The sequence below is a fragment of the Prenolepis imparis genome, unplaced genomic scaffold, assembly GCF_030444845.1.
Source record: "Prenolepis imparis isolate NDT839.2.m4 unplaced genomic scaffold, iyPreImpa1.0 SCAF_5, whole genome shotgun sequence".
NCBI classification, from domain to species: Eukaryota; Metazoa; Arthropoda; class Insecta; order Hymenoptera; family Formicidae; genus Prenolepis; species Prenolepis imparis.
In genome coordinates, this window is record NW_028141163.1 from 3570770 (window position 1) to 3592182 (window position 21413).

The following is a 21413-nucleotide window of genomic DNA, read 5'->3' on the forward strand; positions in this document are numbered from 1 at the left end:
GATATTAATAAAATAATACGCGAAAATAATTAACCTTAACAATTATATATATTTATTGTATATGGCTTGGTATCATTAATTAAAAAAGATATACATTGCACATATGTATCAGCACACGTACCAGTTGTGCAAACGTGCAATATAAGAATTCAATGGTTTATTTCCAGAAGTCCTTAATAGAAACAAAAAGCTTTGAGTGAAACGTCGCGTGATGAGAAATTATGGCTTTCTGTAGCAAAGAGATTATGGTGCCTCCGTGTAATTTTTTTATAAGGCGCCGCACGAGAGCAAGTGTTTCTCATAGTCTCATCATTAGAGAGGCCGGCGCAGCACGAGATCGCGTATTGCTTAATTAAGATTATCGTAACTTGAAAGGAAGCGACGGATCGATATTTCAGCGTGTACTGCATACGTCAATCGAGAGCTATAACACATGTACCGTCGACGTATATCGTCTCGTGATTTAAAAAAAAGTCTCTTTCGTCGAGTGTATTTTCTTTTTATTGGTAAGACAAATTTTTAAGCACGTGTTTAGAATTATAATGTTCCTTAGAATTTTAGACACTTAAAACATTTACACATAAAGGGCATTTTTCGAGAAAATAATATTACACTCTCTCAGTAATATTACTCAAAGTAATATTTAAATAATTAATGTGCAAAGCCATATTTATGAGACAAAGTTACTTGTCAAATTAAGTTATGCATCTATTAACGAGATCGTACATCAAAACAATCAGAAAGCGAAGGATGAGAGAAAGAAATATGATTGAAAATATATATATATATACCGGATGTCCCATTTTAAAGGACCCACTCAAATATCTCAGAAACACTGCGTTAAATCAAAAAATGTTTCCTACAAAAGTTGTAGGGTTTCGAGGGGGACATAACATAGTAATATTCATTTGACCTTTGGCGGCGTCTCCAAGGTTAGTGAAGGTTAACCTCAAGTGAAGGTGAGAATAAATTTTTTAAATGGAAACCCATATTTTTTATTATAACATCTTTTTCTACTAATTAATTTAAACAACTTTTATCTGAAGCATTTTTTTATTTTCTTCAAAATTTATTCTCACCTTCACTTAAGGTTAACCTTTACTAACCTTGGAGACGCCGCCAAAGGTCAAATGAATATTACTATGTTATGTCCCCCTCGAAACCCTACAACTTTTGTAGGAAACATTTTTCGATTTAACGCAGTGTTTCTGACAATGAGATATTTGAGTGGGTCCTTTAAAATGGGACACCTGGTATATCTCATCTTCTAAAATTTTTCCGTTAACACATATTACACAAAAATATGACGATGTCTGTTTGTGCATTCGATTCGCATTAATCAACCAAGATTATTGTAAGGAACTATAACCCATTAACGATGACACACATAGAGGAGGCAGGATATAACGGCAGAATATCGCGATGACATATATTTTAATCACGACAATGTTTCGCGTCCACTTGTTCCCAAATGCTAATTAAATGAAGCGGAGACAGAACATTATATTAGATTAGATGACAAAGATCACGAGATCATCGTGGAGAAATCAAAAAGGTCGAAATTGATATATAAATAAAGGGGTTTTACATTTTGTGAGAAAAATGATATACATTTCATTTAGGAATCAATTAATTCAATTTGTTTGTTCATTTCTGTCTTTGAAAACAATAGTTTTTTTTTTAAACTAAATTAGTTATAAAATTAGTGAAAAGATTGCGCGTGTCAAATATCTGTATATTTAAAAGTTGTTTAAGAAATATGTTATATAAAATAACATACAATATTTATCACATTAGACACAATTGTTTTTAATTTTTAAATTTATGTATTAGTAATATTATGTATAGTAAATTTTTAATATTATGAAATAATAATTACTAATTTTATATAAAAAAATTATGCCATTGAATTGACACAAGAATTTTAAAAATATCATTCATTTTATCATTAAAAGTATCTAATGATTCACAGAATGTTGAAAATCTAATTTTAAATGATTATTTGCTTTGCAGAAATTTTTAAAACAAAAATTAAAAACAATTAAAAATTAAAAATTGAAAAAGATTTTTTTAAATGTCTAAAAATACAATTATTTATTTATTCGATATTTAGCATATATAATTCAGATTAGATATTCAACAATTCCAACTCTCTGAGAAAATTCTTAAAATATCCAATATATCTTACGAGATGATACTTGATCACGTTAGAATAGATAATTAGATAGAATTATCTTATCGAGTGGTGCGTAATAAATTTGTAGCTTTTAATAATCGCGATGCACATATAGAATAGAACATTAATATAAAGAAAGCTAATTGAAGATAATAGTCGTTCAGTTCGTTCAGGAAGAAAGGGCCGCCCAAGAGCTGTCTATTAGTAGCAGCGCGAAAGCTCTTAGTAACGGGATATTAATTCAACGCATTGTGGAGAAGAGTGGCTCTCTCTTCTACACGGTAGAAACCCTTGAACCTTCAATGTGTAATGTTCACTCGTCAGTGAGGGATCTTTCACTCGCATCATCGAATCCATAAGATCGTCGATTTGAAATATTTTTGTTTTTTTAGAGCCTAAGAATTTTAATTCTTTAAATTCCTTATACACACATCACATACATTTGCGTGGCTTTTGCTTACGACCTCATAGATTCGTGAATCCTTAAATGTTCAAAGAAACACGTAAGCAGAAAATATAAAGAAAGTATGAATAAATAACATTCTAAATAATTACATATATATAATTGAGCTAGAAGGAAAATTATATCTTCCAAGTTTTAGCGAGAAGAGACACTCGGAAAACATTCGAGAGAGACATTGTTAAAAAAAATCAACTTGGTCAATTGAAATCACGAGAAAAAGCCACTGGTAATACAAATAGATAAAATGTTGTACATTCTATACGTAATGTATGTATTATTATGTGATTATGTATGTATGTATTATTGTATGATTATAGATACGTGTACATATACACATACTGTGTGATTAAATTGCACAGTAATCTCTCACGGTTTTTTTTTCCTCGCAGAAATCCTGATCCCATTCTATTTCGCTCAGAGCGACTCAACTCGTTAACTGTTAATGTATATATATATATCGCAAACATATCACTGGAAAATTTAATATGTAGCGAGGCGATCGATCGATTGTAATTGCTCGCAAATATACGTTGGCCGTAAGAAAGGTGTTGCGCGCGCGAACGTATTTTATCTGCGACGAGTATCATCCGCGATCAACGATGGCAATTAATTCAATCGCGTGGTCCGGCGATATTCTCGGCACGTTATTCGAATCGCTTCCACATGCAAATCATCGGAATGGCTCTCTGCTCTAACGGAATCCTCCTAACGTTATATCTCTGTGTGACGCAGTATATCCTCCAATTCGCTCTTAACAAAATTAAATGCAAATGTACCTGCTATTTACACTAAAAAAAAAAAAAGAAGGATTTTGCAACTATAGCAAAAATTCCTTAGGTGCGAAAAATTAACTGAGATAGATAAACAATTAGCAAATATTGTAATATCGTATATATTTTGCACGTAATCAATCTAAATGACAGAGACAGAATTAAAAAATTCTATCTGTGACAAACGATAATTCGGTCTATGCCAAACGATATTCTATCAGATACATAAATTAGCGATAATTTTTGTTGCGACATCTAGACATTTTTTTGCGCGTATATTTATCGATTTATTCGAACGCGATGTGTTTTGCGAGAGAGTCAACAAGTCGATCCTGTGTGAAATAAATTGGCGAATTTACGCAAATAACCTCTTTGTGAGATGGAACGGATAAAATGGTTTTCAGAATATTTATCTCTTTGCTTTCTGATACTCTGCAGAATTCTTCCGACTGTACATGTTTCGTGTCCTTTTTTATTGGAGCGACATAAATCTTGTATTTAAATTCGACGAATTCACAGTTAAAATGTGTAAAGTGTGTATGCACATATGCAGAGATTTTTATACGTTATTTAGTTGAAGTAGAATGAATCAATTAGTAATTAATATATCAGGAGAACTTTATGAAATATAGGGATCTGTCATCGAAATTTATGAGATTCGTCTTGATAAAAAAAAGTCGATAAAAAGATACGTATATTTTGATGAGAAATTAGCTTTATCATATTTATCCAATATTTTATTTCAGTTAAATATTTCTCGTTGAACTCTTTGCGGGAATCGATTTTTCTTTAATTGAGAAATAATATAAGCCTGTCAAGTAATCGCAAAACTTGATCATTTCAATTAAATATCTTGACAGTTAAATTTCAGACTCAGATTTTGTTAAAATAAATAGCACATAATATACATAAATAAAATACATGAATACATGAAGCAAATTAAACACAAGGGCGTAAGGATAAAACTTTTGCGTTTCACGATCGGGTACCGTTATTTTAGCGACCGGTTTTGAGAATTTTCAGTTTTCCTTTTCTTCTCTTTCTGACAATGAGAGAAAATCCGTCGTGTGGGTGTGTGTGTGTGTGTGTAAGCTCATAAATCCAGATTTCCGACAGATTCGCCCTCCTTCCTCATCTCGCGTGTAACCGGTCGCGAGTTAACCCCTTCGGGATTGTTAAATTTTTGACTCGCATTATCGATCGCGCTTTATCAGATCGTGCAAAGTAAGTAAGTCGTAACGGTATGTTAAAGTAGCGAAGGCGGAGACCTAGTTAATACAATATATTGTGACTGCAAAAGCGTAGGCGGGCTCTTATAAGCCGTTAGTTTAGTCGTCTTCTCTCCTTTAAGAGGCAAAAAGATTTATCCGCAATTATAAAACAAAAAGTATATTATAGAAAGAAGAAAAATTAAGACAAAATATTCGATATAAAAAATACATGTACATATATCTTAAGTAATAAGAATTTTTAAATCACTTTGAAATGCATTTATGTTATGGAGAACATATTTTTTCCTTACATGGATGTTTAATAATACTGCTTTCTTGATTTTTACATACAGGTCGTAATATTTAGTGAATTATTTTGACGTTGAATTACGCAAATATTTATAAAACCGGGTAAACCTTGTTTCGAGACATCAAAATGTACATCAAAGGACCACTTTAAATTTTTTTGAACGTAACGTTTTTAATCGAGATATACGCAATTCAAGACGAGCACTGTCGAGTCGTACCACTTATATTAGTCATCGTTCGTGCCGGACATAATCGCCACTTGAGCGCATAAAGCTGAGAAAGGAGGAAAAGTTAACGTCGATCGAGGGAATGGAATTATCATCCGATTATTGATCAATAGATTTACATACTATTCACAATAGTACATACTATTCAGAATAAAAGATAAATTAATATGATTTGAATCAATTTTATTATTTAATGAATTATAATTTAAAATATCGTTTTTATTCAGAGCAAATTATATAGTGAATTAATTCGAGCGTAGACAGTTATTTCCATCCTATGAATAATATAATGTACGTCGGGGACTTGCAATCCTACGCGTCTTGATTTTCCGTTTCTCTCAATAAGGTGAATCTATATTCTTAGCACAATTTTAATTTATCAATTTTAGATTATCACGACAATTTTAGATTATCTCGAGATGACGATTAAAAAATAATTGCTTTTTCAGATGCAATCCTATTGGAATAGATTCAATAGAATTTTAATAGGCTGGTTCTGAAAATAGATCTCAGCTTCGAATATTATTTCTTTCCATCAACGTGGTTTTGACATACGCTGGATAACATTGATAATGACAAATTGTTCCATTTAAAATATAACTTACATTGATAATATAAAAGTACTGATGGATAAAAATACTGGGTGATCAAGCGTAACTGCGACGACGGTGACATAGTAGGAAATATAGTGTTACGAATTCTAAGTGTGTTTCCATGTTTCAGATCTATATCAGTGTTACAATTGTACCTTTGATTCACGCAAGCCTTAAGATATCATGTACAACGTTATTGAATCGACTTATCCATTCAAAATAATAATCGTCAAAATCGAAATTAAATACTTTTATATTTTTCCTTCGAAATAATATTTTTATTTAAAAAAAGTTATTAAGTATATTATAATTATAATTATAATTAATATTTAATTATAATATAATATAATATAATTATAATATAATATAATATAATTATAATATAATATAATATAATTATAATATAATATAATATAATTATAATAAAATTAAAATTATAATTAATTATTAAAATTATTATTATATTTTATAGATAAAAAAATAGTCCGAAATTTAATAAATTACGAAAAAATGACGATCACTCACGATCCTTCTGATCGAACAACACACGTGAGGTGCTAATATTATATATTGCAAGAGCGAGAAATTTCGATTAAGATCAATCATGTTTTATCAATTCTCCATATTCCATTGTATTCCCATAGTATCGCATTGTGCCGAGGTTAATCACGTTGGATCCCAGGAATCTCGTCGTCACGTCGATGCCGCGGGCAACGGCGGGCACGCGGCTCTCTTAACACCGTGCGTTACTCGCGCGCGGTGTAATAACTTACCCGGCGTATCGATACGGTGGAATGATTAATGGCCCGATATTGTCTGTGAAATACCTTCGTATGATCTCCGCGTCTCGGTCAGAAATCGTTATGCTTCATGCTCGCGACTCGCTTCATCGCTCATCACGTTTACGGCACGACGCGCGTACAGACATTTAAACTTTCCTCTCCTAAGATTCGTAGGTACGGAGAGGCGATCGTTAACCATTTCTTAATCACTCGCGCTTTCCGACGTACTCTCGTCGTCTTGTGATTTAGCAACCAAAAGTATCAATTCCATATATAGACAAATATTCGATCTCCATCTATCTTGATTTTAATCAGCTGTTGTAGACGGAAGCGCTCTTTTACGTACCGTTTACTTTCGTAATCATTTTTTATTCCATTGTGGCTTGAAACTGAAATATGACAACCGATGATCGATCATCATAGAAGAGTTTCCGTTAATATCGTCATATTACAGCCTCCTCGCGAGGATACTTTATTTTCTATTTTAACGCAAAAATATACAAATTTAAATTATAGTAGAAAAAGAATGTACGTACACATAATATGTAACGTGATGTTGGTATTGTGTATAACACGAGTACAATCTGATCGTTTGCAATCACTCGAGTCGCGTTATATCGTACTTATTAAAGATACGTGAGATGTTACGTGTCGTGTGAATGGGCCCTTAAACGAAGTACGTTTCGTTTAATGACTGCGTTTGCCTTCTCTCGCCTCGGTAATTATTTTCGATTGCGCCTACGTTCGAATAATTTCTCGAGCTGGTAAACCCGCTAGATTAAATTACGGCTCTCGGCGTTTTCTCTCAACCGCGGAATCGCATAATTATCGTCTCCAAAGCGCAATTTCGCGGCGTTTAATTGATATATACGTATATATATGTTTCCGATGCTTTCTCGCGAATCGAGTGATATCTGTGTAAAATTGGAAATAATTTGCAGTTGTAATATCACGACAGAAGAGTGCGAAATGTTGCGTTAAATCTTAGAGATCTCTCAAATTTATGTCCGTATAATATAACGATCGTTTTGTTTATTATCATTAAATCCGTCCGATAAGCGAAATCGTGAGTTGATAAAAATCCGAACAAATAACAAATCACAAATTTATCTATTTATCTATTTCCGAAGAAAAACTTGGTTTTGCAGATATTATTTAATATTTGTGAAGGGAAAAATGCGCGAATCAAAAACTCTTATAATTTAATATTATTTTAAAAGCTTAGAGATGAGATATCAAAACCTATATATGTCTTCTAAATCGATATATGCCTATTAAGCTATCATATAGGCAACTATTAAGCTTAAGTAATGCGTCGTCAAAATTGATAAGATAACTTGATATGCCTAGTTAATTTACTCATTAGATACCTGTAATTCGTACGCATTAATTATTTATATATTAAATTGGATAATATGTCCTGAGGTTTGAAAGTTTCTTTCTTGCGACTTTCTTTAGCAAATTACATAATCTAACAGTGAATATGTTTTTTGATGATATTACATTAGCCTACATGTAAGCTTCTAAATCTCTTCCATTTTTATTGCTCGTTTTTATCATTCTTTATTGCTTTTCTCACAGCGTGGTTAGAAAAATTAAATTAGAGAGTTTCAAGATACCATAATCTGTGTATTAACTAGGTCTAACATTTTATTTTGAAATATCAAACCAAAGAGTACGAGTAAATATTATTAACTGATTCGATCTGAATGCATTCGTTCTGTAGAGAAGTCTCACGCGAAAAGTTACGCTAAAATTTCAAAAAAAAATTCAAAAACTAAAAGAGGTTGAAAAACAAAATCGCTTTCTATTTTTTTTTAGTATCTTTTTTTAAAATATTTATCAAGAAATTTTCGCGCTGAAAAAATAAACATCTTGACATCTTTCAAGAGAGAGAGAATAAAATCGTGTGTCTCTGGCAAACACTCTTTTTATATGAGGTCTCGAGGAAATCGACTCCACTTGAGCGTTTCTTCAAGAGCTGTACATATTTGCACAAGTACTGCAACGCACTGGTTGCATGCGAATGCAACCCATCCAATACCCTACAATTACGTGAAGTAGGTGCGAAACTTTGCGCGTCACTTCGCGTACTGGGAAACTAAAATCCTCGCGATCGTGAAATAAAAAATTCAGTCAATCACTCGTGCGAGCTTCGAGGATTAATATCCGATTACTGTAATTATGACGATCTAATCGACGTTCTCCATCGCACCCTGAATTTCGTAATATGTGGATAGGATAGATCGCATCGCTTCGTGCGCGGGATAGAAAGTGCATTCGGAATATTCGCTCTGTGCAATTCTGATTGATAGATCCTGACGGTAATGTTTCGTGCATTTATAGATTGATCTATAAATCTACGAAAACGAAGTGAAAAATTTAACGCGCACAGCTTGATATCATTTAACGTTTAAAGATAACACCCGTAGATTATTCGCAATATTTATTTGTAATTGATTGATAGATCCCGGTGGTGTAATCGCAGTTTCGCGTGCGATGAATCGACGTATGAATCGATGTAAACAGTCTTAAAAATTTCTCACAGCTTGAAACCAGTAACCGTTTATTATACTACTTGTAGATAGCGGATGTAGACATTTTTAACTACAAATTGCTACAACATCCCGATGATAATCATCTTTTCATCCGCGGAGGATCCATAGAGCAACAAAAACACGCAAAAAATGGAATAAAAAATTATGAAACCTCGAAATGTTTCTAACTATTCATTAAAAGTTAATGAATATCAAACGTCTTGAGAAAGAGAGAGATAATTAGATTGAACTAAAAACCTTTCAAAACAAAATTCCTATGTAAAAAAGTTTTGTGTATATTTAAAAAGATTTTATCCCTTACATTTGCTTGTTTTTTTGAAGATGTTTCAAAAAATTAACAATTTAAGGATATATCAACATGTAAATTACAGTTGTAAATAGAGAGATACTCAAGATGCGAACTATAATGTAAAATTATTCACGGAAGGCTTGTATCTAAATCTACCCGTATGCTTCATAATGTTGTCTACAAAAATTTATAAAGTAGACGCGAGATACTAAATAAACATAATCGCACGCTTATTGCATCCTTAATTATGTCGAAGTTCGCCGATAAACGCGCGCATTAACCTTAATAGTTGCTCGATTGAGAAAAAAAAGCTCGCGTTGCACTTCACATCTGATTATGCATATTCGTCCCCATACTCGCAAATGGAATGTTATCTCGACCGGAGACATTACAACACCTCCGAAAATGTTTACGATTCGAATGCGAAATATACTAATCTAAGGTAATTGCCGTCCGAGAGATATTGTACCTCTAGTAGGAGGAGGATAAACCTGGCCACGGCCTTGCGGCTACAAGGGTGTAGCTAATAATGCAACAGGAATATATGCGGGCAACCCACAAACCTATTTCCTTCCTCTTATTTGCTTTCATATGGAGGAAAATTGTAATATAAACGTATGCCAATTGCAAAACTAAAATCTGATATTATAAGACACACGTCAAATGAAGATTTTTAATAGACAAATCAGATAGTAAATAGAGAGCGTTCTCCAGCGCGACATACATGGTACTGAAAAGTGCTCAGAAGAAAAATGTTAAAATTTAATAAGTATCGTAGATCTTTATTTTAAGATCTTTATTTTAAGATCATTTCTTATAGTTTAGGTTTTTTAGTTTATAATTCAAGCTTTTTTTTTAGATTTTGCGATCTGAAATACATATATAGGAATAGTGTTATCATAAGAGAGAGAGAGAGAGAGAGAGAGAGAGAGAGAGAGAGAGAGAGACTGTCAGAGATATTGATGTTGCAAAAATGAAATGTAGACTCCGCGCGGATGATTCTTGCGTAAGAATTCGAAAGTTCTTCCTACGCCATTGGAAGCAACGGTGCAGCGCAAAGTTGCATCGAGCCGCGGGCCGGTTTGAAAGCTAACGTTTCATTTGCGTTCTCTACGTGCAAGAATGATGCTCTCGTCATTTTTCGTCGTCAACGATCCGTTAAAATGGTTGCAGAGCGGCGCGAAGAAGAAGAATGATTGAAGACTAGAATGTTTCTCCTAGTCTAGCGTATAATGATCAAAGAATCCGGAAGTCGAAAAAAATGCTTAATCTTTATGGAAATGTGGAGCGCCTCGGTATATACGAATACATTAATAAATTCCACGTTTAATATGCGGAATATATAGAGAAAGAGAACTCCTTGTAGAAAGCCCCGGGAATAATTTTAAGACATTCACTTTCGACACCTCGTGTGGACATATCGCGATCTTATACAAAGGTATATAGTAATGGAGGGATTTAAAGAGGGGTTTGTGCAATCAATTTTTCGCGCGATCTTACGCAATGGGACAAAAGTGCGCGGCACTTTTTTTTTATCGCGCGAACGACGGAGGTTGATTCAAATCGGTTCCCCTGATCTTGGCGACCGGCCAATAGCGGTTAATTATCGCGTTAAAAAATCGAAAAGACCGGTCGGGGGATCGACCGCCGGGGCCGCGTAATTACAGTTATCTCGGTGCAACGCGGTCTTCAAGCTTGCAACAATGAAACGTAATTCATTATTGTTCATGTTCCATTATCCGCGCGAATAACGACGGCAAGAAGAATGTTGTAAATCAAACGCGCGATGCTTATACGAGCACTTAAAGTGAACGTTTGAACGATTCGGAAATCTCAACTTTTACGATTCTCTTTGACAATTATCACCTAGAGAACATTTTCTCTTAAAATTTACCCTGAAAATCATGATAATCGTGGGATACTATGCAGTTTAGTAAAATTAATTAAACATATTTTATATTTTATTGAGATAGATATTATTATTTTTATTGTGATAAATATTAATCGGAGAAATTCTCATAAAATTCTTTCCATACCATATTGTCCCATGATTACCATAATTTTCAGGGTAAATTCTAAGAGAAAATTCTCTCAGTGCAACCCTTTACGTTTCAACGGATCTATCAAATTATGTTTTTCTTTCTTAGATTTTTTATTTTTCAAATGTGTTATTCTATCCATAAGTGTGTGAATTTTCCAAGTTATTAAAAGTTTTCTTTGTTTAGAGAATTCTTTGATGAAACTGGATATGATGTTTTATTAAGAAAAATATCAAGAGATGTGTTTAATAAGATGAAAGAACTATTATTCAGTTAAAATTGTAAATAACTATTCTATTTTTAAAATAAAAGAAATGATGATTTTTTTTCAAAGATGTTGCAGAAAAATATTACAAAATCTTCGTCAAGTTGATTTTCCTAAGAAAATTTTCTTAAGATTTTTCTTAACATTGATTACATGTCCTTGATATATTTCTGATGTGTAATTTGTAAATAGATTTATAGTTTTACATACTGCCGTTATAAGTACCAGATAAACAAGAAAATTCGTAAGAACTTTTCAACTTTAAAATAGGAGCACTAATAAAATTTAGCCTACTTATGCAGTCAATGTGCATTTCTTCTTGGTACATTTTCTCAGCTCGTTTCATGTTTTTTTGTTATGTTATTATTTACGCACTACTAACAAAGTAATATGTGATATCGTAAATTTTTATCAATGCAGAGAGATCCGGATATTGAGTCATCTTACATTTCATTGGCATCTAGGTAGAGCTGAGATATCATACTTAATATTTATAAAAATACGTATTTTCTTCTTTTTCTTATACAATTGCTTAATTTGATTTGTAATCAATAAAATCAAATATTTTGAAACCCAAATTAGAATCTAATATATTTTCGTCTTTAGAATTTTATAATTTCGAGAATTAATTAATTTATACATATAATTATATATAAAATTATTTAATATTGTTAACTTTTTGAATTATTCCAATAATAACGAACGTCGTATTTGTTTGCAGGAGGTATTGTTGGCGCATAGCAAGGCCACCGCTCATTGCGAGCCAATCACGGTGATCCTGGCTGAAACGGAAGCGCCGGAACTCGCGGCTCTTCTCGGTTTCGTTTACACCGGAAGTGCCACGGTTCCGCGGATGCGACTGGACGCGTTTCTCCGCGCTGCCGAGACCCTACGCATTCGACTGCCACCGGTGCCGGTGACGACGACCTGCAGTGAACGAGTGCAAGCGGACAGTAAACTGGAGGACGTAAAGGACGTGAAAGTTAACCCTAAGTATCTACGGTGCGATCAGTATCCTTGGTACAGATCGGGGAGACCGTCTTACGAAGATCCGCTCGACAGGAAGGAGTCCAGGATATTCCCGACTGACGGCAGCAGAGACGTCTTCAGGAATTCCGGGACGCTTCGCGAAATCAACAATCCTGGTCCCAGCTCGTTTGGTCCAAGCTGTTCGAACGAGTGGCCAATCGACGGTTTCGCGTATCGGGATAGAGCGATGGATGATACTTCCGCGGAGAATCGAGATCGCAGCTCGATGATACTCGCCGATAAAAATCGCATGATAGCTCCTAGTAGCGAATCGTCTTTCGATGTTTATCAGCGAGACGCTACGTGTCTTCCCGATAGACCGTTCGCGGAAGGATACGGTAGTCTGGATCCTTCGGAGAGGATCAGATTATCGGGATACGAGAGATCGCAGATGAATCGTTCGACGGAGAAGCCGATGACGGACGAGGACGTTCACGCGGCAGGATCGGGAGGTGGTGACTCTTACACCCGAAGGACACCCGACGAGTGTCCCTACCAGAGCACGATGCCGTCCTTGCAGTGTCGGACGACGAGGTCGTTCGAGAGGACCGATTACAGTTCGCAGACGGCGGCGACGTCGGGCGAGGATCTCAGCTGCGGCGAAAGTTGTTGTAGGTGGAAAACCGTCCGCAGGCACGTGGCCAATCGCGTCATCGCATCGCCATGGCGCCAGATTATCAGACCTCATCATTCACCGAGGATCCCGCGATCCGTCATATCCCAGCAACGTCACGTCGATGACGTAAGTACTTGCTTAGCGATTTTATAAATATTATGGATCGCGTTATTTCCCTCGGAAATCGAGTGTCGATAAAAGAGCCCTGTTTTGCATATTTAATGCCAAATACGATTCGAAATACCAGTCGAAATCCCGTTGCCTCGTATTCCGATGAACGTAAAAGGATTTGTCCAAGTGGAATTATGCCGAGGTGAATAACATTGAACGGTATAATCAAACACGTGTTTTTTGCCTAATCCGTAGTAAAAGCCGGGATAAGTCTGTCGAGTGATGAAAAAAAGGACTGCGATTCTACTATGTTCATAATTTAAAGAGCTAATTAAGCATTCATGAGGGTAAATAATCATTCGCCAATTTTTATGCGCGGGCCAACACGGCGAATTTATTTCCCGCGCATAAATACGAAGCGCTTTTCTCAAATGAGACCCAGAAAATAAAAAAAAAAAAATTGTATATACTTTCGAATAATTAATAACTGATAGTTTAAAATAATTGAAACTTTCTCTCTCTTTTTTTTCTCTTATGTATATTCATACAAAAAGTTTCAAACTTTAGTATCCTTGTTCCTCGATCGATTCGCATTCATCTATCCATTACAGAGTTATCAAGGATCATGAATCGCGGTTGATTGGCTCACGATAATCCAGCCAATTTTCGCGAAATACGGCGAGAACGGAGATAGACCGTTACAACCCTTAATTAATGCCGCATAGAAGCGAAACATTTTAAGCGTGACATAGATGCACGGACGTACTCGCTATGTTATCATCGTCTCGCGCGTCGAGATTAATGAGAGAAAATGGTTTTGATATCCCGGCCTGTCGCTATAAATCGCTCGCGGTAAAACTCGCGATGTTAATTAAATAGAAACCGCGGTCCTCTCGCACGCCATGAAACTAGCGGCATCAATCGTTCTTGCCATTTCAATTAATTAATGCAGGAATGTAAAAGAACGGTTTAACACTTATACGTCGTTTTTATATTCACCTATTAATTCATTCCCAGCTCGTAAAATATAAAAAATTATATATATTTTAATGTCGGCGATTAAAACATCGCCGCCTCGAACATTATAAAGTAATTCTCGCTCTTATCATATCAGCTGTTATCATAAATAGATCTTTAATGTTTATGTTATATTTTTATTAATAAAATACAGTGTAAATGCAAAAAGATGATAAAAATTTTGTGGTCTTAGGATATATGTAAATTGCAGATAGAACTATAATTAATCGAAATGATAATTTTTTAAATTTATGTATATTTTGTCAAGATTTTTAAATTTATGTTATATACTATTTTAGTTTATCGTTAGATCACTTTTAAAGCCCAATTTCATATGCGCAATTTTGATGTCTCGCTTTAGTCACGATTCTATTTGCGTCTTCCAATGACGATTTGTGAATGAGTTAAATTAAACGCGACTAGACATTTAAATTTCATTACTAATCTACAAAAAAAGAGTTCTCGATATGTATCTTATCGTTTTATAATTTTATACCATCGAATGCGAATGGTAACATACTAAAAGAAACTAATTTATTCCGATGTATTCCGCATGAAAAAAATTTACTTTTGTGTGTGAAAACATAAATCAATATGACGTCAATGAAACGAGAGGAAACGAGAGGAAACGAGAGTCTCAGCTCGCGTATTAAAGATTATATGTAGTTTCAACCATGCGCATATTATTACAAGTTTATATGTCAGATGAAACGATACTATATAGTAGCCTCGCGTGAATAGATAAAATTGTGCGACAGACAGAAAACACGGAGGCTGCTCCCGCACTGTAAAAAAAAAATTTGTTAACTTGACTAAACCGTTCAACTAAATTACTGTTTTGTTAATTGAACATATATTAGTATTTAAGTCAAATACGTTTTGTCAAAAGTTTTGTTAGATTTAATATGTTATATTTAATTTAAATATTTTTATATGTTCAGTTAACAAAATATTATTTAGTTGAACGGTTTAGTCAAGTTAACACATTTTTTTTTACAGTGCGTGATTTCCACATAATATTAATCCTTTCTGTTATATCGACAAGATCTTTTTCTCTTTCCAAATTCCGCCTTTGCTCGTAACACAAATCACGAACTGTAGTCGAGATATATAGAACCGAGTTTCTCTAGAAATTAATTAAAGAACGATTCGTACATCAATTTTCTCACACACGAAATATAAAAAGAACTGATACGCTATTGCAAATTACGTGATTAATAGAATTGAATATATTATATATGATGCACTGGACGCACGTGTGAAGAGAAGCGTGGAAGGAGAGTTAATTAATAGTTGTAAACATCGAAAAAAAAAAGATACGTAATATAGATAAATGCGCGAGCCCGGAAAATTCGCGTCCGCCATTTGTACGCTCGCGTCTCTCGACCACAGGTGACAAAGAGCGTCGCTTCCAGCTGCGTCGTCGCCCTTCACTCGGGTTCGACGTTGTTTCGCTTAATGCAACTATCAGTTAGCCCGCTCCTCCCTCCTGGAGAGCCGTTTATCAAGCCGCGCCGTGATTGCGCCTGGGCAGCTGGCGGTGCCAGCTGCATATATATACGTACGCGCATTCGTCGCATTATTACGCGCGTTTTCTCTTTCGACGGGAGATGCGTGCCAGATTTCGTGAATCGGCCACGCTGCCCTTGCGCAAGTGGCTTGTCACCGGAGCAGCTTGCACCGAGATTTGCAATCGTCCGGATAAGGACGAAGAGGAGGCCGCGCGAGGTTGCGTTCGCGCCTGTCATTCGGAGATTTTCTCTCGCGAATTGATTATTATAGTCTGTTGTGAGAGAAAAAGGAAGAACTGGGATCTTTGAGGCTATTAAAATTCTTTCAATCTTCAAATTTATATTATATTTAATTATTTATTTTTAAAAATTTATATATATTTGTAATGTGAAAATGTGTTATAAGGATCCGGAGATATTTTCACTCCAATAGTACTCTGATCTCTATCTGAATTTAATAGATCAATTTTCTCGAGAAAAGAATGAAGATTGTTTAGGATTCTTTCATTGGAGTGAATTATTTTAGATTACTTCAACAGGTTGCATCGTGAATATTATTATGCAAATAAATATAATATTATGACAAAAATAATAAACGTAATCTCGAAAATAAAAAAATATAAAAAGCAAAATTAGTATAAAAAAAGATTTTATAAAAAAAATAACTATTTAGAACGAACATTGTTGATTTTTAATTATTTTGGTATATTAATCATTATAATAATTATTAATAATTCAAGCATTAATGAGGCATGTAACGTAAATTTCAAGATTTTTAACTGAATTGTTTTATTTATAGATAATATAATATTTTTGTTGTAATTATATGTTATCATTATACATATATAAACACTACCTTCCTGTAATAAAAAAGAAATCAATCGAGCTATGCAACGCTTTCAGCATGAAACTTTTCTCGCAAACAAATGCGATAGAAAGTATCGATACTCTGGAAAATGATTTTAAAAAAATGGCTAACATAAAGTTTGACGATCGATAGCAGAAATCGAATGAAACTATTGTAAGCGTGAAAGTTATAATTCAACGCAACTTTTATGAAAATATTACGATAATCGATACCATATTTTCGATAATAAATCCTATATTTCACGAATTCAATCCCGGCAATTTTACATTTTAAAGACTTCCGTTGAATGTAATCGTAATTATATAATAGACGCGAATAAAAATATTTTAATAAATGCCGCCTTTCTTATCGCATCAGGGTCATTTGACTATTGCATTCAAACAGTCTATAACGTCCGTCAAATTGTCACAATCTAACTACTTTCTAATTGCTGCTTTCTTCTGTTTCTATCAACTGTTCATTATGCGCACGCATTCCTGCGCGCGGTCATCGCTTGTGCTACAGTCGTTTTATTTAGTATTCGAGAGATGGAAAACTATGGAGATGTACATACAAGACTCTTGCGCTATGCCCTATTGGCCTGATCGTGGCGTTTAGAAACTGTTTCTCAATGCCTTAATAAATTTGCAATGGATGTGACAAGTCTTCCTATAGAATATATATTAGGGATTTAAAATTATTCTTTAAAAGTTAATTTTTAATAGCCTGTTAAAAAATTAGAAATAAAATAAGCTAAAACAATTAATAATAAATTAACGCTACTTGTGCTTATTCTTCGACGTTCTTCTTCCGCAAGATATTATATAACTCCGAAATTTAAAAAAAATTATTGTTGTAATTTGCGATTGTAGAGAAGATAGACGACAATTCTGCAGAAAACTTGCAATATGTTGACATTTCGATGTCATCCTAAGTTGACGAGACCTATTTGAAATTAATCGTAACTAAAAGAATCAATCAATCGTAACGTAAAGTAAACTGACGGTAGTTTTTAGATATCACTTTCTAAATCACTGAAACGCGACGATTTTCACGGCTAATATGCCACGGTTGTCCTTTTTCCTGGCATAAAAATAATGAACACAGATAAATTTAATTTAATCAATTAATTATTTTGCTGTAAGCAAAGTGAGTATTTGATTTTGTGCAAAGATACGTTGAACTGTCCAAAAACACGATTACGCTTCTTTTCTGAAAAATTATACTGCTATATATCTCGAACATTTTTATTTATAATTAAGACGATTACTAAATATATCTTTCTTTAGAGATAAATTAGAAAATTGTTGAATTTAAAAATAAACTTTCCCCCCTATTATAAAAGATGTATTAAAAATTTTCAGGATATCATTTTAAAGAATATAGATAAACGATATTTAAAATATTTTAACAAATAATATTTTAAACATAAAAATAGAAGAGAGATATAACAACATATTTTATAATTCATCTTTTTAAAATGTAAAGCACTTAAAAATTTATTGTATTATATTTCATTATTTAAATTGGTTATTTTTGTAATTCGTAATTATTTTCAAAGAGAAAAAAAAACGAGATTAATAATTGCATAAGAAGACAATTCAATGACTGTTGCAGGAAATTCAAAAGAAGCCTTTAACTCCAGAACCAATTCGATCCACGGTAATATCGATGAGCCCGAGGGTCCATTCCCCGAGTAGGAATACGCCGGGTAGAAACGACGGGTTTTACGCCGTCGAGGTTCCTACCAGTTGCGAGATGAGCTTTAACAATGATACCGGATCGCGCGAGATGATCGGTGATTGTCCAGAGACGAGCGTGCAGGAGATCTATCGATCTCCACCAGCTCCGTTCGCACCCGGCAATCAAATCGCGCCGCTCGCGAACACGCCGAGGAGCAACGAACCGCCCTTTCAGAACGTCAGCAACACGCACACGCGATTGCTACCCACCGTCGTTAACGACACCGTTATCACGAATGCCGGCGGATATACGACGCAGATCCCGATTCCGCAGACGCCGCAGAAGCACGAATTATCGCATCCGATCAGCAGACTCTGCGACACGATCGAGTCCGACGAGAAGAGGGAATCTTCGAGGACGGAAGTCACGAAGAACGGAAGTCAGACGGCGAACACGGAGAAGAACGCGGGGGAGGAGAGGATCGCGAGGATTCTTGTTAATAGCGATAATAACAATAACAACGAGGCGATCGTCAGCACGATCGAGATGGCTCAGCGTGGACGACCGACCGATGATCACAGGTGCGATCAGTGCGGAAAGACCTTCGTCACGAGAGCATCGCTCAAGGTATATTTCTTATCGAAAGAATTAATCAAATATATATTTTAAAGACGTACATTTTAAAGACTGCACGTTATATTCCTGCGAAAAATGTCAATCTTATAGATTTCGGTCGGAAAAATTAGCTAGAAAAATTTCGTAAGATTGAACTATTTTTCAATTCTTGGATTTTACAAATCTCTAGATTACATTCGATTATATTTTTCATAGTGTTAATATTCCACGACCCTTTACGCGAATCACAACCTTTATGTGTTATCTCGCAAATCTCTCTAATTTTACAAAAATTTTGCATAGATCATTCCTACACAAATCTGGAGTCAATATTAATTAAACTAATACACTATCTTTCTCTATATACCTGCATTATTAAAAACAAAATATTTCAACATTCAATATAATTTTTTCTCTTTAGCTTTATAGTCATATAAATACCTATTCTGTAAAGTCAAACATCCTAGTGTCTGCACAGATTACAAGATCGTAAAAGAAAAAGCAGAGATTCAAAGTCGCAGTTCTCTTTTCGATTCTTTCCATCTTTTTTTCGATTCCACATCCCCAAGCAACTTAGCTCATACATCTCGTCTATGTGATCATCACGTACGCGATCATGATCGCAGGTGCACAGCCGAACACACTCCGGCGAGAAGCCGTTCCGCTGCGTCGATTGCGGCAAACAGTTCTCGCAGCTGCGCAACTACAAGTACCACCGCAGCGTCCACGAGGGCACGCGGGAGTTCGCGGCGACTTGTCCGGAATGCGGCAAGTACTTCAACGATCGCGGTTACCTGAGCTCGCACATGAAGATCCATCGGAATCGCAAGGAGTACGGATGCGCGGAATGCGGCAAGAGCTTCAACCAGCGCGTGGCCTACAACATGCACGTGCGCATACACACGGGCGTGAAGCCGCATCAGTGCGAGCAATGCGGCAAGGCGTTTTCGCGAAAGATGTTGCTCAAGCAACACCTGAGGACCCATTCCGGCGAACGGCCGTATCAGTGCCAGGTCTGCCAGAAAGCGTTCGCCGATCGCTCCAACATGACCCTTCACACTAGGCTGCACTCCGGCCTCAAGCCGTATCAGTGCAACCTGTGCTCCAAGGCCTTCACCAAGAAGCACCACCTCAAGACCCATCTCAATTATCATACCGGCACCAAGCCGTACTCCTGCTCCAACTGCGGCGGCAGGTTCTCGCAGAGTAGCAACATGAGGACCCACTTCAAGAAGTGTATCGTTAACAACGCCGTAGGCGTGGGATTGGTCAAATCCGGCGACGAGACTGGGCTCGATCGCGCCGATGCCGAAGGCAACGTGGCCCTCACGCCGCCCAATTCCGATCAGGAATCCAGCATCCTGACACCGATACAGAGCAACACGTAGCGGGGACACTTCGATCGAAAGAAGGAACTTTCGAAAGTGGATAAGGTTGACGAAGAACGAAGTGAAAATACTGTTGCAACCGCATCATTATGGTAGATGTTCGAGGGAAGATAGTGTACTTGGCAGACGTGTTTCTCTGCTAGTAAATTGATAGGAAATAGACCGCGAGAGCTTTCACGCTTTACGGTTGCGACAGGTTAGTACACATTCGTAAACATTTTCTAGGATATATCGAGTTGTCTACGTTCGCGTCGGAAGATAACGCTACAAAATTAGGAAAACAAATTTGTATTAAATTAATTTTTTAAAAATGCGCACTTTTGCGCGCTTCTTTCAAAGACAATCTGATATTTAGTCAATTGAAGTAAGATTGCGCGAGTAATGAAGTATCGATGTAATTATGGTATAATAATAATCATTGTACTGTGCCTTATTTAGTTCCTGTATTTATTGAATTAATCTCAATGTATATATATATAAAACTCCGTATACTAACTTAATGTAATATTTAATAATTTGGGGAACAAGATTTTTGATATTCGAGAGATCATGTTAAATCGAGAGTTAATAAAGTGAATTTTTCAGGGTAAGCTTATTTCTTAACTTGATAAAACTAATTTATTTTTTTTATTTTACGAATATGGTTTTTGACCCCAAAGATTTCTTTCGCAGATCTATGATACTTGATCATTTTTTAAGTAGATATTTATAAAATTTTTAATGGGTATAATTGATTTAATTTTTAAATTCCCAGCTTCTTGATTCTCATTCAATTTCTAATCAATTAAAATATTTTACTCCATTAATTTTCAAATTAAAAATTAAATGATGAATGTTTGATTACTAAGGGCCGGTTGTTCCAACTTCTTGGTAAGTTTTACCCGACAGTACTTATCTGAAAAGAGACGAAAATA

General features: G+C 35.1%; 1 protein-coding gene and 1 long non-coding RNA gene across 2 annotated transcripts in view; one reads left to right on the forward strand and one right to left on the reverse strand.

Moving 5' to 3' along the window:
• Nucleotides 1-21381, forward strand: part of LOC145936438 (uncharacterized) — a 28517-nt gene extending 7136 nt beyond the window's left edge. The window contains exons 2-4 of the mRNA XM_083038674.1: nucleotides 12404-13453; nucleotides 18431-19123; nucleotides 19738-21381. Of these exons, the coding sequence (XP_082894800.1) occupies nucleotides 12404-13453; nucleotides 18431-19123; nucleotides 19738-20499 (2505 nt within the window). The 3' untranslated portion in view covers nucleotides 20500-21381. The remainder of the gene's footprint in view (nucleotides 1-12403; nucleotides 13454-18430; nucleotides 19124-19737) is intronic.
• The window catches only part of LOC145936460 (uncharacterized), a 76157-nt gene that overhangs the window by 11265 nt on the left and 43479 nt on the right, over nucleotides 1-21413 (reverse strand). The window lies entirely within an intron of this gene.